General features: G+C 41.3%; 1 protein-coding gene across 3 annotated transcripts in view; it reads left to right on the top strand.

The window, feature by feature from the left end:
- The window catches only part of LOC144799112 (uncharacterized protein F13E9.13, mitochondrial-like), a 142,767-nt gene extending 128,249 nt beyond the window's left edge, over positions 1-14,518 (top strand). For all 3 annotated transcript variants that reach the window (XM_078670308.1, XM_078670307.1, XM_078670306.1), the window contains one exon: positions 13,689-14,518. In XM_078670308.1, the coding sequence (XP_078526434.1) occupies positions 13,689-13,879 (191 nt within the window). In that variant the 3' untranslated portion in view covers positions 13,880-14,518. The remainder of the gene's footprint in view (positions 1-13,688) is intronic.
- Positions 14,519-14,843: the final 325 nt, after the last annotated feature.

The following is a 14,843-nucleotide window of genomic DNA, read 5'->3' as shown; positions in this document are numbered from 1 at the left end:
CAAGTGCTGAAGAACAAATATTTGGTTTTCAGCGACAATCCAAAAAAGAGTAATCTTTTTGGGCTTTTGATACATGGGTCATCAATGCAGCCATTCAGTTTTCCCTAAAGCTGCTTCCAAGAAAAGTGAATACCTCACCCCTGATTGTATTGTACAAAACATTTTCAGAGCCACTTATTATATATTTTGGATGCCTATTGTGGGAAAGTTGCTAGTTTCTCTAGCCTTCTCTGCCACACCGAGGATCTTCATTAAAGGTCCCAAAATATGTAGCAGTTTATCCTCTCATACCCGCCAGGAGTGGTCGATCCCTTTCTTTGTATCTTTCAAAAATGTGTGATTTTTCTCATTGATTCCAGGGGTTAGATCCATTTTACCCTTTAAGGATGATCTTGTGCATTCGGCTTTAGGGCATCCCTTACCTCCTTATCTAGGGGTTTCCTTATTCTGCTGTTCACATACCGGGCAGTCTTATGTACTGGTGTCCATTCCAAGGACCGCAGGTGGTAGATATCATCTGGGTTTAGCATGCCTAGAGGTTCCTTGACTCCTTTGCCCCCTCTGAGGGTTACAGTCCACCCTGGGGTTGGTGACGACAACCTCTGGTCACCATGGTCTGCTGGAACCTAGTTCCTCATTTGAGTCAGCCTCCTGCTCCTATTTTTCTGAATCTTCCCCCTCCATCAAGGCCCTCTGGCAGGATTTCATGACCTTCCTGTCCAAGGGTATAACATTGGGGATCCCTGCCCTTCCATTCCTCTTAAGGTGCATCTGTGTCTCTTAAGGAAAGCCTGCCATAGGGGGAGGAGGGAGGGTTTAATGCTTTTGACTTCCGCCTTTCCTTTTCCCTTTAGAGCTCCCTGAGGTTCAGAGGGTCTAAAAGGGCCGAATCTTCCCCCACTAGGTGGTTCGCGCAGCAGCTAGCTGCAAAGGATCAATATCTCTTCTGCTCAGCAACTCCAAGGCCAACTAGACGGCCTTTTCTAAGGATTGGTCTATAGAATCTACACGCTCCTCATCAGTTAGGAGCAAAATTACCACTACACATACTTTCTTCCTTAATTCCCCTCGTCAGGCACTGGCCATGTTGCTTCGGTGACTGTAGCTCTTGCCCAGTAATATAAATATATATATAGAGGAGAATCTTTCCCAAGCTCTCCTGCTTACATTCAGGAGAACTCGATCACTCAAGGATCACTTGGTACAGAGCCATGACGCTAAGGAGAATAGACAATCATGCTTTCATTGTGTGAAAGGCTTTTTTCCCTGTGGAAGATATAAGGCCTGCAACTTTAGTCGAAAGGTGTCAATATATAGTGTACCAGGACTTAAGAATCCCAAACTGATAGAAAAATTTGTGAACTGCAACACCAGCCACACGATATACTGTTTAATATGTCCATGTGGATTACGATATGTCAGTAGCACCATTCATCCGACCAAAATACGGATTCTGGAACATCTCCGAGCTATTGCCTCCAAGGATATGAATTATCTAGTGGCCAGACATTTTGAGAATTACCATGACAGTAACAGGGACCTGTTACGTTAATTTTGTCTGGATCCTGTTCCCACTGACATAAGAGGGGGTACAGGGAGTTAAAGCTCAAAACATTATAAATAAATAGTGGAGAAGAACTGGTGGTACATCTTTAATTCCACAAGATGATGGGGCATTAAAGCTTTGAGATCTGAAGTGGGTTTGCACATCTGTAAATATGTAAATACGAATCTATACAATTACATTTCGGCCACCTTTCTTTTGAGTTGATCTGTATTCTGATTAACATGGTGGAAGGGGTAGATATAATTTTAGGGCAGGCCTGTTGAAGGCAGAATATGGAATGTGTCCTTAACATATAAATTGGTAATAGGTTGTAAATAGATTTAATGATTTAATAAATTGCAATGATCATACTTTGCATTTTGTTTAAATGAAATTTGAAAATGTAAATAGATATATACACATTTACATTCCCATTCAGGGCTAAATTTTTCAGAATTTAATAAATTTGGAGTAAAAGGACTGAAATGACAAGCGTTATTTTGCATGTTTTAAGATGGGCGAAATGGTTGTAACATGGAGGATAGTCCTTTGTTGATTGCGATACCTTGAAACCACCAGTGAACTTGTAATTATATGTAAGTGGCGTGTTCTCGGGCTGCCGCTTTATATTGAGGAAGGTAGTCGCCAAAACGCGTCTTGTTTGTGTGCTGTACCAATACATTTGTTCTAGAAGTCTCCTGTAAGTGCTGGTACTTTGTGTACAACGTAGCTGGTATATATATATATATATATATTGTAAGAATCCTTCAAACCTCCACATGCAGCAGTAACAGCAGCGGCGAGAGAAGAGACAGACCCCACGTAGTCCAGGCAAGATGTTATTTATTTTAAGTGCCTTCCAAAATGTAACGTTTCGAGTACTGGCGTACTCTTGTTCACACACCACATTTCAAAACTTGGAAAGTTCTTTTATCTGCTTGGTGAAAGCCCGCCCATTGGGCCACACCTCCCACACGTGAATCATATGGTTGTGTCTGATACCAGATAGCAACAAATTTAAAGGCATAGTGCATCTATTTACAGTGACTATATACAATGGTTGCATCCAAAGAGAACACACATTGCTTTATGCTGCATGCTTGAATAATTATTGCTGGTACTTCAGATTGGTTACTGTTTGCAAATAAATGACAAACATTCTTGTGAATAGTAAAATAACTGCTTAAATGCATTATTGTTGTTGTACAAAACAAAATAACAATATTCATCATATGCATAAATGCATAGCATATCTCCTATTACCGTAACACCCAATCTGAACCATGAATCCAAAGACAAGCATAAAAAATATTGAACAGATGCAAATCATAGTCATATCAAACTTAATTGCTAATTGTACAGGCACTGCTTATCTGTGAAAGAACCGATTTTTAAAGTACCTATATGTATAGGTGTCATCCGAAGGGTGGCACCTAAGTGTAAAAACACATTCTCGAGTTTTAGTCCTCTGTCATTATATTTAAAAGATATATATATATATATACAATGATGCATTCATATTATTCAAAATATTGTTGCAGAACTATTTACAAGACAATTATGTTTGTGAGAAAAAAGTGCTATAACAATTTTACAGTGACAAAGAAAATCACCACAAAAGAAAAAACCATTTCCAAATATAGTTAAAAGACTGCCCTGCTCAGAAACCTGGACAGCCAGCTCTAAGTTAAGAGACGGGACTATAGCCTTACCTAAAAAAGGTATTTGCTTACAAGAAAAATGTGTATGTACATATTACAAAAATTATGTAGTGTGTCATATTGGAAAAATCTATTATGGGAACTTCAGTTTGCTGAAAAGACATATAGTTTGTGCAGAATATATACAAAGAATTTGATGCACTTACAGAAAATTGTGCATGTCCTCTGTCGCATTCAAACCATTGGGTTGTTTGCTGTCGAGTTTGATGATGTACTGCGTTTCTAAACGGCGTAATAGTTTTTCACGATCACCACCCCGTCTCAACGGAGCAACAGCATCAATGACGAAATATTTAAGGCATGACAGATCCCTGTTGTGCCTGCTGTTGAAGTGGCGTGCTACCGGATATGCCGCATCGTGATTAACTATAGCACGAAGGTGCTGCAATATTCGAACATGCACCTGTGCGCCAGTGCTGCCTACATAGCGCAGGCCGCAGGAGCAAGTAAGGACGTACACCGCAAACTCCGTACGGCAATTGTAATTGCCGTGAATTAATGAATCAGAATCAGAAAAAGGAGTGCGGTAATGGGTGGTATTCTGGCCGAACTTGCACGCTCGACATGAGGCGCATTTGTGAAAGCCTTTACCTCCAAACCAGTTGGTGATCTTCGGCAATTCAGGGCTAGATTGTACTAACTTACTGCGCATGCTGTATGCTCGCCTGAATGTGACCACCGGTTTGTCTGGGGTCCTGTCGCGTAAGACTCCATCTGTTTTTACAATTGCCCAATGCTTGTTAATTATGGATTTTATCTTGCGATGCTGTCTGCTGTACGTGGTTACCAATCTAGTGACATTGGGTGCGCTGTTGTCTTCAGGGGGTTTAGGTACGAACAAAGAGTCCCTTGTTCTTTGTTTGCTCTTTTGCAATGCTGTGGCTAAACAGGTTTTGCTGTAGCCCCTGGCCTCTAGTCTCTCAAGCATTGCCGTCGCCCCCTCCTCAAACTTTTCCTGAGTATTGCATATTCGCTTAAGGCGTAATAGTTCGCCCAGCGGAATGCTCATGATGACATGTCTGGGGTGGCCACTGCTGGCGTGTAAAATACTATTGCCAGCAGTGGACTTTCTATGTAGGGAAGTGATAATCTTGTTGCCCATGATGTTAATAGAGACATCAAGAAAATCAGCCGAAGTTTCGCTGATATTAGAGGTGAAAAACAAATTAAATTGATTCACATTAAGTGCATTCACAAAAATTTTAGCACTCGCCATGTCCCCTTCCCATACACAAAAAATATCATCGATAAAGCGCATCCAATGTTTGACACGTTCAAATCCACAAATGCCTGGTAATTCCTGCTCCTCCCACAGCCCCACGTGCAAGCACGCGTAGCTGGGAGAGAAGCAGGAACCCATGGCTACACCACGTATCTGTTTCCAAATTTCTTTTCCAAACAAAAAATAATTGTTCTCCAAACACCATTGTACCAAATTACAAATCATTTTGTTGTGGCTGTAATACATGCATGATTTGCGCCCCAAAAAATGTCTTATACCCTCAATACCTTTCTTGTGTTCGATACAGGTGTATAAGGACTCAATGTCCAGAGTGATGATGCACCAGTTCTTTTGCCATGCTATGGCCTCTAATTTCAAAAGAAAATCACCTGTATCTTTGATGTAACTGGGTAACGATTGGACATGCTCTTGCAAATAAAAGTCGATGTATCGTGAAATATTTTCGCCCATGCTCTTGATGGCAGAAATGATGGGCCTCCCAGGTGTTGGATTCTGCATTTTGTGCACCTTGGGGATTAGATACATGTGTGGTATCACTGGATGTTCAATTAATAAAAATGCACATTCCGTAGAGGAAATCAGAGTTTCTCTTTTGTAGGACAAAAGCAATTTCTTGATGCTGTCCTTTGCATGTTTATATTGGATACCATTACTCCGTATATAACAATCAACATTGTCCAATTGGCGCTTTGCTTCTGTAATATATTGTTCTTTTTGCCACAAAACAATATTACCTCCTTTGTCAGAGGGACTCACAATGATTTCTTGATTTTTGGACAATTTTGCCATTAAGTTGTTATATTCCCTTGTTTGGAAACTGGACATGTCTTTGTTGGAATGAATTTGTCTGTTGAGTTTCTTTAAATCCTCAATAATGCAGTCATGATAAATATCCACCGCATCTTTGGGCATGACGGGGACAAATTTGCTCTTAGGCTTGAAAGGACTTTCACCTGCTCCCTTTTGGGGAACATCAATTCCACGTAATTCTGTTTGGGTGTCAGCTACCTCCATCTCCGTATTCGGTGCCTCATTGGCACTGTTGAGGTTGCATAGCGTAATGAGGGTTCTTGCATCATGGGCTGGAACTAAAAAAGGGCTGGTGTTTTCTTCAGCCTTCTTATGTGGATCATCTGAATTGTCGCTGGATTTGTTCTTGATTGCATGAAATTTACGTAATTTCAACTTTCTGATGTAAAGGTAAACATCAGCCCTGGTGCTGGTGTAGTCAAATGAGCTTTCAGGACAAAAGTTTAAACCCAATTTCAGAATTTGTTCTTCCGCTGCGGTAAGTGTCACATCCGATAGGTTGACAATTGTACTAGCATCAATCACTAGTTGTTGTTTTTCTTTCTGTACCATTTCTTTTTTGGTGGCTGTGACTCTTTTGGCGCGCTTGCGTCTTGCCCTCCGCCTTGCGTTTTTCCTTTTGCTGCGTTGTGTGACCGCGTCCGCGGGCCTTGAGATTGCAGCTGGGCCTCGACCAAAAAATCCATCTCCTCTCCTAGATCGAGTATGGCATGTGAAGAATTATCCTCCGTCAAACTTGACAAAGACCCGCAGGCGCTGGATGAGCTAGCAAGTGAAGCGGTATCTGTGGATATTGTTTCTTGTATATCCAATGTTGTAGCTGAAACTTGTTGAGTTTGCACTGTTTGGGACTGTGAGCCTAATTTTTGTATTTGCCGCTGCTTTTTTGCTTGGTCGTACTTGCGTGCAAATGTGTAAATTTGTCCGGTCTCGTAGTCGTTAAGATCTCTTGCAAACTTATTTATTTTGCGCACTTTAATTTTGTCCTCATGTTTGTTCAGTCGCTCACTGATATCTTTACGTCCTTTTGCAATCATTGCCTGTAATTCGGCATCCACGAAAGCATCCAAATCCTTATTGATCTGTGCTATTTCATCCAGGAGCACAGCACGGTCAATAACTGCATATTTTATTAGGAGCTTTACTATATTCATTGATGCTATCAAGTTCAGTTCCCCCCATTCTCTTAGCATGTTGGGGTTAGGGTCCAAAAAACTTGGTGCCAGCATGATGCGTAAGCCTCTCGGCACTCGCCCCACTTCTTCATACTTAGACAGAGATTTGTGTTCCCACCACTTTGTAATCTCTGCACGAGACTTTTTTTCCAGTAATTTCAACAGTTTTGTAACATCTTGATTGGCTGTAGTAGCGGCGCTGGTTGGTGCTGGCTTACTGCTGCTGCCTAATCCTCGTGGCACTTTCGCAAACAAAGCGGCAGCTGCCGCCTCACGCTCCGTTTCAGAGCTAGCCGCCATGGCTGCAAGCAGAGCAGTCCGATAGTGTGGTAATGGAAGTTAAATGCGCACTGTAGTTAACTGTGATAAAATAAGGGCCGCTGCTGCGCGCCCTTCGCGTTTTGCACGCCGCCTTTGGACACAAACGCTGCCTCCTCACCTGACGTTGATTAATGAAACGGTGTTCGTCAGCGGGATGACCGGTCAACAGACTAGCCCCTCTCAGTGAAAAACACTCCGTAAATATCTTTGTCAGGGAATTCTCCGCCGCTTTACTCCTCAAGGAATTCACATCGACGTTTGGTTGTTGAAGCAAAGAATCACTTGTCGAGGAGGGGGTACCGTCAGCGGAGACAGCCAGCTTCCGCGTAATATTGTAAGAATCCTTCAAACCTCCACATGCAGCAGTAACAGCAGCGGCGAGAGAAGAGACAGACCCCACGTAGTCCAGGCAAGATGTTATTTATTTTAAGTGCCTTCCAAAATGTAACGTTTCGAGTACTGGCGTACTCTTGTTCACACACCACATTTCAAAACTTGGAAAGTTCTTTTATCTGCTTGGTGAAAGCCCGCCCATTGGGCCACACCTCCCACACGTGAATCATATGGTTGTGTCTGATACCAGATAGCAACAAATTTAAAGGCATAGTGCATCTATTTACAGTGACTATATACAATGGTTGCATCCAAAGAGAACACACATTGCTTTATGCTGCATGCTTGAATAATTATTGCTGGTACTTCAGATTGGTTACTGTTTGCAAATAAATGACAAACATTCTTGTGAATAGTAAAATAACAATATATATATATGAAGGAGAGATCCCAACCTGTCAATGGACGACAGGCAACAGCAGGGTGCAGACCTCAGGACGCCACAACAAACGGCCAAAGTTGCTCACAGACGAATCAACTCAAGTGAGTATGCAGGAAAAACGTTTTATTATTGAATGACGCGTTTCGCTCTACAAGGGAGCTTGTTCATATATATATATTACCTACTGGCGGTCGCCAGTAGGTAGTTATAGTTAGGGTCGTTTTCCATAGGAAATCCGCAACATTCTATTGGGAATAACTTTGGCGGCGAATGAGGGATCTGCCTGTAATTTTCCCTAACTTTGCATCGCTGCGCTCCGCTCCTTCCCTGAAAGTTTCGGGGGGATCCGTCAAGCGGGGGCCGAGATAAAAGGGGGGTCCCAAAACGTGTTTTCCCCATGTTAATTTCCATAGGGCGGTTGGACTCACTTTTAGCCCGAACGGCTGAATGGATTTCCACCAAACTTGGCAAAATTGTAGGGACTGGTACCCCGATGTGCCTTTGCTATGTCTCAAGATATATGCTCCAGTGGTTTTTACGAAAATTAACTTTGAAAAATATATATTGGGCTACATTGGGCTATATATATGTTAGAGCCCAAATATAGCCCAATATAGCCCAATGTAGCCCAATGTAGCCCAAAGATGGCCACCAGAGACAAATAAAACCAAATGTAGCCCAAATATCAGCCAGATGTAGCCCAACTATAGCCCATTGGCAGAATGTCCCAGAGTGTTCTAAAGAACAACTAGAGCGCTAACAGTCTTACTTATGACAAAGGTATGGCACACCTGAAGTCATATTGATTGGAATAAAGTGGTAACACCTAAAACATTTAATTTGCAAAGGAACAAAATGAGGGGGTTCATTTTGCCATAGAAATTATGATTAGGGCTGAAGAAAGAAAAATTAGGGCACATTTTGAGTGACTTATCAAATCCTCTTATATTTCATTAAAATAATTCTGATATGCAGTCTCCCAAGATGGCCACCAGAGACAAAAGAGCCCAAATGTAGCCCAAATATCAGCCAGATGTAGCCCAACTATAGCCCAATGACAGAATGTCCCAGAGTGTTCTAAAGAACAACTAGAACGCTAACAGTCTTACTTATGACAAAAGTATGGCACACCTGAAGTCATCTTGATTGGAATAAAGTGGTAACACTTAATACATTTAATTTGAAAAGGAACAAAATGAGGGGTTTCATTTTGCCATAAAAATGTATATTGTGAATATATATATATATATATATATATATATTCACTGAAAAAACCATAGGTTTCACACCAGTTATAGTTAGGAATTAGCATTTAAAAAACCTATTAAATTCACTGAAAAAAACATAGGTTTCACACCAGTTATAGTTAGGTGGAAATTTTACTTGCATAAAACCATTGAAATTCCCACGTTATAGTTAGTTGGACTCACTATAACTTGCGCGTGCAATGCACTGCTGATGACGTCACATATTACATCACTCATGACATGGTCAGTGACATCACTCATGACATCACTGATGACATCTCAAATGACATCACTGATGACATCATCCAGTGAATATGTATCTTTCTGAAAAATAAATATTTTTTATATATGTATATCTAAAGGTTGATGGAAGAATACATGGGTAAATAAATGTCTAAATGGATGTTTTTTTGTGTAAAATTGATTGGTTAACTGACTTATTAAATGTACCTTAGTGAATACATATATTAGCGAGTAATGTTTAAATATTTAAATATCTGTATCTGTGTCTCACTTTGTGTATAAGTGGCTGCATGGGTTGGTGAGTAGCTACATGAGTGTGTATATGGGTTATTAGTTGTTTTTTTGAGTATCAGTATCAGTGTCTGTATGGTTCGGTGGGGGATATTACTTAGATCACAGATGCATGAATGAGTGACTCACTATTTGTATGTATTTTGAAGACAGCATGTGTGCAAGACTGTATGGGTGGATGATTGTGTGTATGGGTGGGTTAGTGAGTATGTGTTTTTATAATTGATTGTTTAAGAGAGTAAATATGTTTCCGTTTCTGTAGAAGTATGTGTAGTGGTGTGTATATAGCAGTATAATCAAGTAAATGGTTTTTTGATAGTTTATTTGCATGTGTGAATTTGTGTGTGAGTAACTATATGGATGAGTATTAGTGTGTAACAGGATGTATAGGTGTATGAGTACATATGATGAGTAAGTACATACATGAGTGACTATATAGAACTGTTGGTGAATGAGTGGATGTGTATGTAGATGTTGGAATTACCTAATAAGTTGTTGTAATTGGGATTGGTTTCTCCTTTTTTAAGAAAATGTTAGTTTCTATTTTTGAATGTGTGTGTCAAAGGTTATTTTATGCTGATAGGAGGTCTGCCACTTTGTCACAAGGATGTTGTCATCAGTGATGTCATGAGTGATGTCACTGACCATGTCATGAGTGATGTAATATGTGACGTCATCAGCAGTGCATTGCACGCGCAAGTTATAGTGAATCCAACTAACTATAACGTGGGAATTTCAATGGCTTTATGCGAGTAAAATTTCCACCTAACTATAACTGGTGTGAAACCTATGGTTTTTTCAGTGAATATATATATATATATATATAGATATATATAGATTTTGGAAACTCTTACCTAAATAAACTTCGTGCCTAATAGAAACGTTGGACTTGTGTGGTGTTCTCTGTCGTGGCAATCGGCGTGTTGAGAGACTACAGCTGCTGGATATATATATATATATATATTTCTGTATATAGAGTATAAATACACAAACATACAGGGGGGCGAGAGGGATGTGCACCCATACCTCTTTGTTATTACTAAGTCAGTTAACTGTAGAAATATAAGTGAGACCTGCAAATAATGAAAAGCTGTGTCCGGTTGAAGGCCACTTCTCTGCACTGCTCTTGGAGCAACCTCTGGCTGAAGCTGGTGTTGCTGCAAACAGGTGTGACCTCTGGCTTGATACTCATAGCGTGAAAGCCCTCCATTTAATGTTCAGATACCGGGATCTTTACAGTATCTGATTGCCGATTTTATCTCATGTTTCTAAAAAAACAGCACTTGGAATTTCGGGCATAATTTATTTTTTGCCGGTATGTGTTCTCCATCACAAAGGTGACAAAGTATAGCCTATCGCCAACATAATGGTCCGCCCACCAAATTTAGGCTGGCAGATCTTTGTTTTAAATATGGCGGAGTCTACTTCATCTCGGCTGTGATTAAACCCCTCCGTCTGCGCAGTAGAATAAGGGCCACTGGAGACAGACCTCTAATTTTGCCCACCTAAATTTAGATGGGCGGAATTTGAGATCGGATTTTACTGCCTGTCACCGCCAGGAAAACCTTGCTGGTAAAGGGCAATGAAAACTGCTAAATGCTACACTCAGCATGGGAGAGGACTCCCATGGCCAGGGAAGCATTGTCTTATGTATTTTCAAAAAGAAATTTCAGTATTGGGATTATCTTTCTGAAAATAAAAAATAAAACCGTTTGGTGCAGGGCTCTGTCATTTTGACAGCAAAATGCATTGACAGGAACTGCCGTGATGGTGGTTCCTGGCAGTGCTGTATAAATGACCACCGGCTTGGTGGTCATTTATAAGTTTAGCGGGCGGTCCCTCCACCAGGGTGACAGAGTAAGTTACTCTCTTGCCATGGCGGAAAAACAGGCTGTCAATCAGCATATCAGGCCCTGAATCTCAACAATAGAAAAATTTCCATATAGATAATTTGCCCCTACAAGTAAAATATTAGAAACATGGCAGTTTTCGCTAGAAGCGTCCATATTGTTATGGCAGACACCATAATAAAAACAACAAAAATATGTCAGACCAGACAGGAGGCAAACATGATACTAACACTTCTGCACATGTTTAAAATATCGCACTTTCTACTAAAAGATTTAAAAGAACCTGCAAGCAGGCTCACATTGGAAATAGTTCAACGGAATCCGTGATACTGGCAGTACTGGATGACCTACATAAGAAGGCAGATGAAGATATACCCCAGGCCCTGGTATTATTAGATCTATCAGCCGCGTTTGACACGGTCGACCATACTATTTTGGTGGACCGTGTCAGACAGGCTGGCATCCAGGGACTGGCTTTAAAATGGATCAGTTATTTTTTCTAAGATCGTACTCAATCTGTACGACTGGCCTCGTTCACAGCCCCCAAGTTATCTATATCATGTGGTGTTCCACAAGGTTCCTCGCTCTCACCCCATTTATTTAATGTATACCTCCTTCCTTTGTTCTGCACACTGAAGGAAATGAATGTAACAACTTTCAATTATGCTGATGACCTTCAGCTTACCTTCACTATTGACAACTCACCTAACTCAGTGGCTGTATTCCAGACCACCAAGCTATTCATCCGTCAATAGATGGATCAAAATCATCTAAAGCTTAACCCTAGTAAGACGGAATTACTTCTGACAGGCAAAAGTAAGATCTTTTGGGGCCCACAGTACTGGCCGATGGACCTAGGTTCCTCACCAGTACCCTCTACTTCTGTAAAGAGTCTTGGGGTCATTATAGTTAATGATTTATCATTAAAAAACCGAGTAGGTTCAGTGGTCTCCAAATGCTTTCTTCAACTACGAAAGATCAGGAAAATCAGCCGCATGCTTACCCATGTGGCGTTAGTTCAGGTGACGTTGGCTTTGGTATTATCGCACCTGGACTATGCTAATTCAATCTACTTAGGGCTGCCTCACTCTCTTATTAAGAGGCTTCAGATGGTCCAGAATTAGGCGGCCAGGTTAATCCATCAACAACCCAGATGGCAATCGGCCAGACCACTGCTAAAAAAACTTCACTGGCTCCCGAAACCCCAAAGGACAGAATTCAAGACGGGATGTCTGGTTCTCAAATCACTGTACGGCAAGAGCCCTATATTTATTAATACCCTTCTAAATAGATACACTCCTTCCCGTAACCTCCGCTCCATGCATCTCCAGTACTGAGCATTCATGCCTGCAACCGAAAGCGACAAGGTGGACGACTGTTTGCATATTTGGCCTCTAGACTCTGGAGCTCATTTCCCCTGGAGATTCGCTTCTGTACAGACTTACTTCAATTCAGGAAATCACTTAAAGATCGGTTGTTCATAAGCGTGCACGTTTAGCCTCCCTCTGATTTTGGTATGTTTCTAGTAGCGCCATGAAACCCCTGGGTGTACGTGCGCTTTATAAGCAACTTGTAACATAACATTACATAGAAAAGTTCTCAACTCGACAATCTGGTTGAGATGAAATTCTAAAATTAATTTTGAAAAGAAGGTGAGGAGGAGTTCTGCATTCATGATATCTATGCACAGGTACGAAACAGAAACTGCCTTACATTATGTCCCGCCGAATGTCCTGGTAGCTCCTAGAGCTGCGAATTGGACCCTTGAGTCTTAATGCTTATTCCCAATGAGGTACCGCAGTGTATATTACTTTCTTGAAGGCATGTCTCCATTAAGGAGAACGTGTGGCTTTCAAACAGCATGGAACTCTCAATGTGGACCGTAGAGCAGCCACATAGACCACTCAATATGCATTCTGTGGTGTTTCTTCAAAGGCCACTTGTAACCGCACTGTTCCTTTCCCAAGAGGATATACCTACATAGACCGGTGTCTTGATGCAACAATCAGCAGCAATTGTATGCTCTATAAGGGTGCTGTTTACCTACCTATCGATCTATCTATAAATCGGTGTATCATACATCAATCTATATTTCTGTATATCTGCTCGTGTGAATACATAAACAAGCCAGGCAGTGGAGTGAGGTACATTTGTCCTGGACTCATTCATATGTTTCACCTCTCTCCATTCCTGGCTCAACATATATAAAGTCTGTAACAAATGACTTGTATTTTATAATTGAAATTAGAAAGGTATCACTCTGCAGGCTAGGGCAATGCCGCTTGGGGGATTAGGGGGTAGAAATGTATAGTTATTCAAAGTAGACCGTGTAAAATAACCAGTGGTTTTGGAATAACGTAGTTATCTTGACGAGTAGCTCATCCGCAGTCATACTCGTCCACAGCATGAACAACTTTTGAGAGAGGATGCTTGGTTTACCCATTCACAATTTTCTTTACCTTCTAGAGGCAGGGCGTGCTGTGAGTATCCCAGTTCTTGTTGGTTCTGGGGTGACTCTGGAAAACCTCAAAGACTACATCACCGCAGATGCCTTGATCATCGGTTCATACTTCAAAGAAGGTGGTCATTGGAGAGGCAGAGTGGATCCTGAAAGAGTGAAAACCTTCATGGGAAAAGTTAAACAGCTGAGAGCATGAAGTCCTTGGGAGCAGTGTGGTGGAGATGGACTTCTGGAAAAACAGATCTACACAGACTTTGAGACAGAATCGTGCCTCTGGCCAGGCCATAGATAAAAGACCGAAGTCCTAAATCCAGTGGAGCCGGTAATGGAGGTTACCAGTCCCTTCGTTATTCCAGGGTTGTAACTGTGCAGATCTGGGGTCCTTCACCCAGAGACTCCGGCTGCTAAAGTAACTGAAGTCTCCAGGTGAAATACCACGGGCAAATGAGGAATAACTAGAGGAATTGAGACTGGAATTACTTCTTCCCCTAGTAATTCCTTCTTTTTTAGGGATGTTTTCAGAGTCAGGCCCGCAACGGCCAGTAACTTCACCCCTTAGCATGACCAGTACCACCATAATCTAGCTGGGGGTGCAGTGATTGGTTAAACTACTGTGCTCTTGTCATGAGGATGATAGCATGAAGTTGAAAGGTGCTCGTTCGATGGGTCTTTTGCAACCTGATGCACAATGCAGGGTAAAAATAATTTGCATAATGAAAGTCTCAGTGTTTGCACAGCAATCGAGATGAGTATAGTGGCACATCGGCACAGATGGATTCAGAGTGTAGCTGACATATTGTGTTTCAGAAAACAATAAAAAAATGAATGAAATCAATCGCTCATTATTTGTAGTGTTTGTTTATATAGACAGAATGTAAGCATTTTTTTTAGCAAATGCTAATATTGTGGATGCCTGAAAGCCTGCACGCACCTCGGTATTGGGGCATGTTTAATCGAAAATAGGAAAAGGTGAAATCCCTGCTGAAATGCTGGGGCCTAAAGGAATTTGTCTGGTATTAAAGGAAAAATTACAATCAAAAATTGGCAATTGCAGGTGGCAAAGTTCTTAAGGCGGGCAATTGTGAGCATTGGTGGGAAAGAATTTCCATGATATCTTGAAAACGGATTGCTCCCCTGGTGGCCGTGTGTCTTAAAACCCG

The sequence above is a fragment of the Lissotriton helveticus genome, chromosome 12, assembly GCF_964261635.1.
Source record: "Lissotriton helveticus chromosome 12, aLisHel1.1, whole genome shotgun sequence".
NCBI lineage: Eukaryota > Metazoa > Chordata > Amphibia > Caudata > Salamandridae > Lissotriton > Lissotriton helveticus.
Note: the sequence above shows the minus strand (reverse complement) of the source record. Positions and strands in the feature narration are given on the sequence as shown.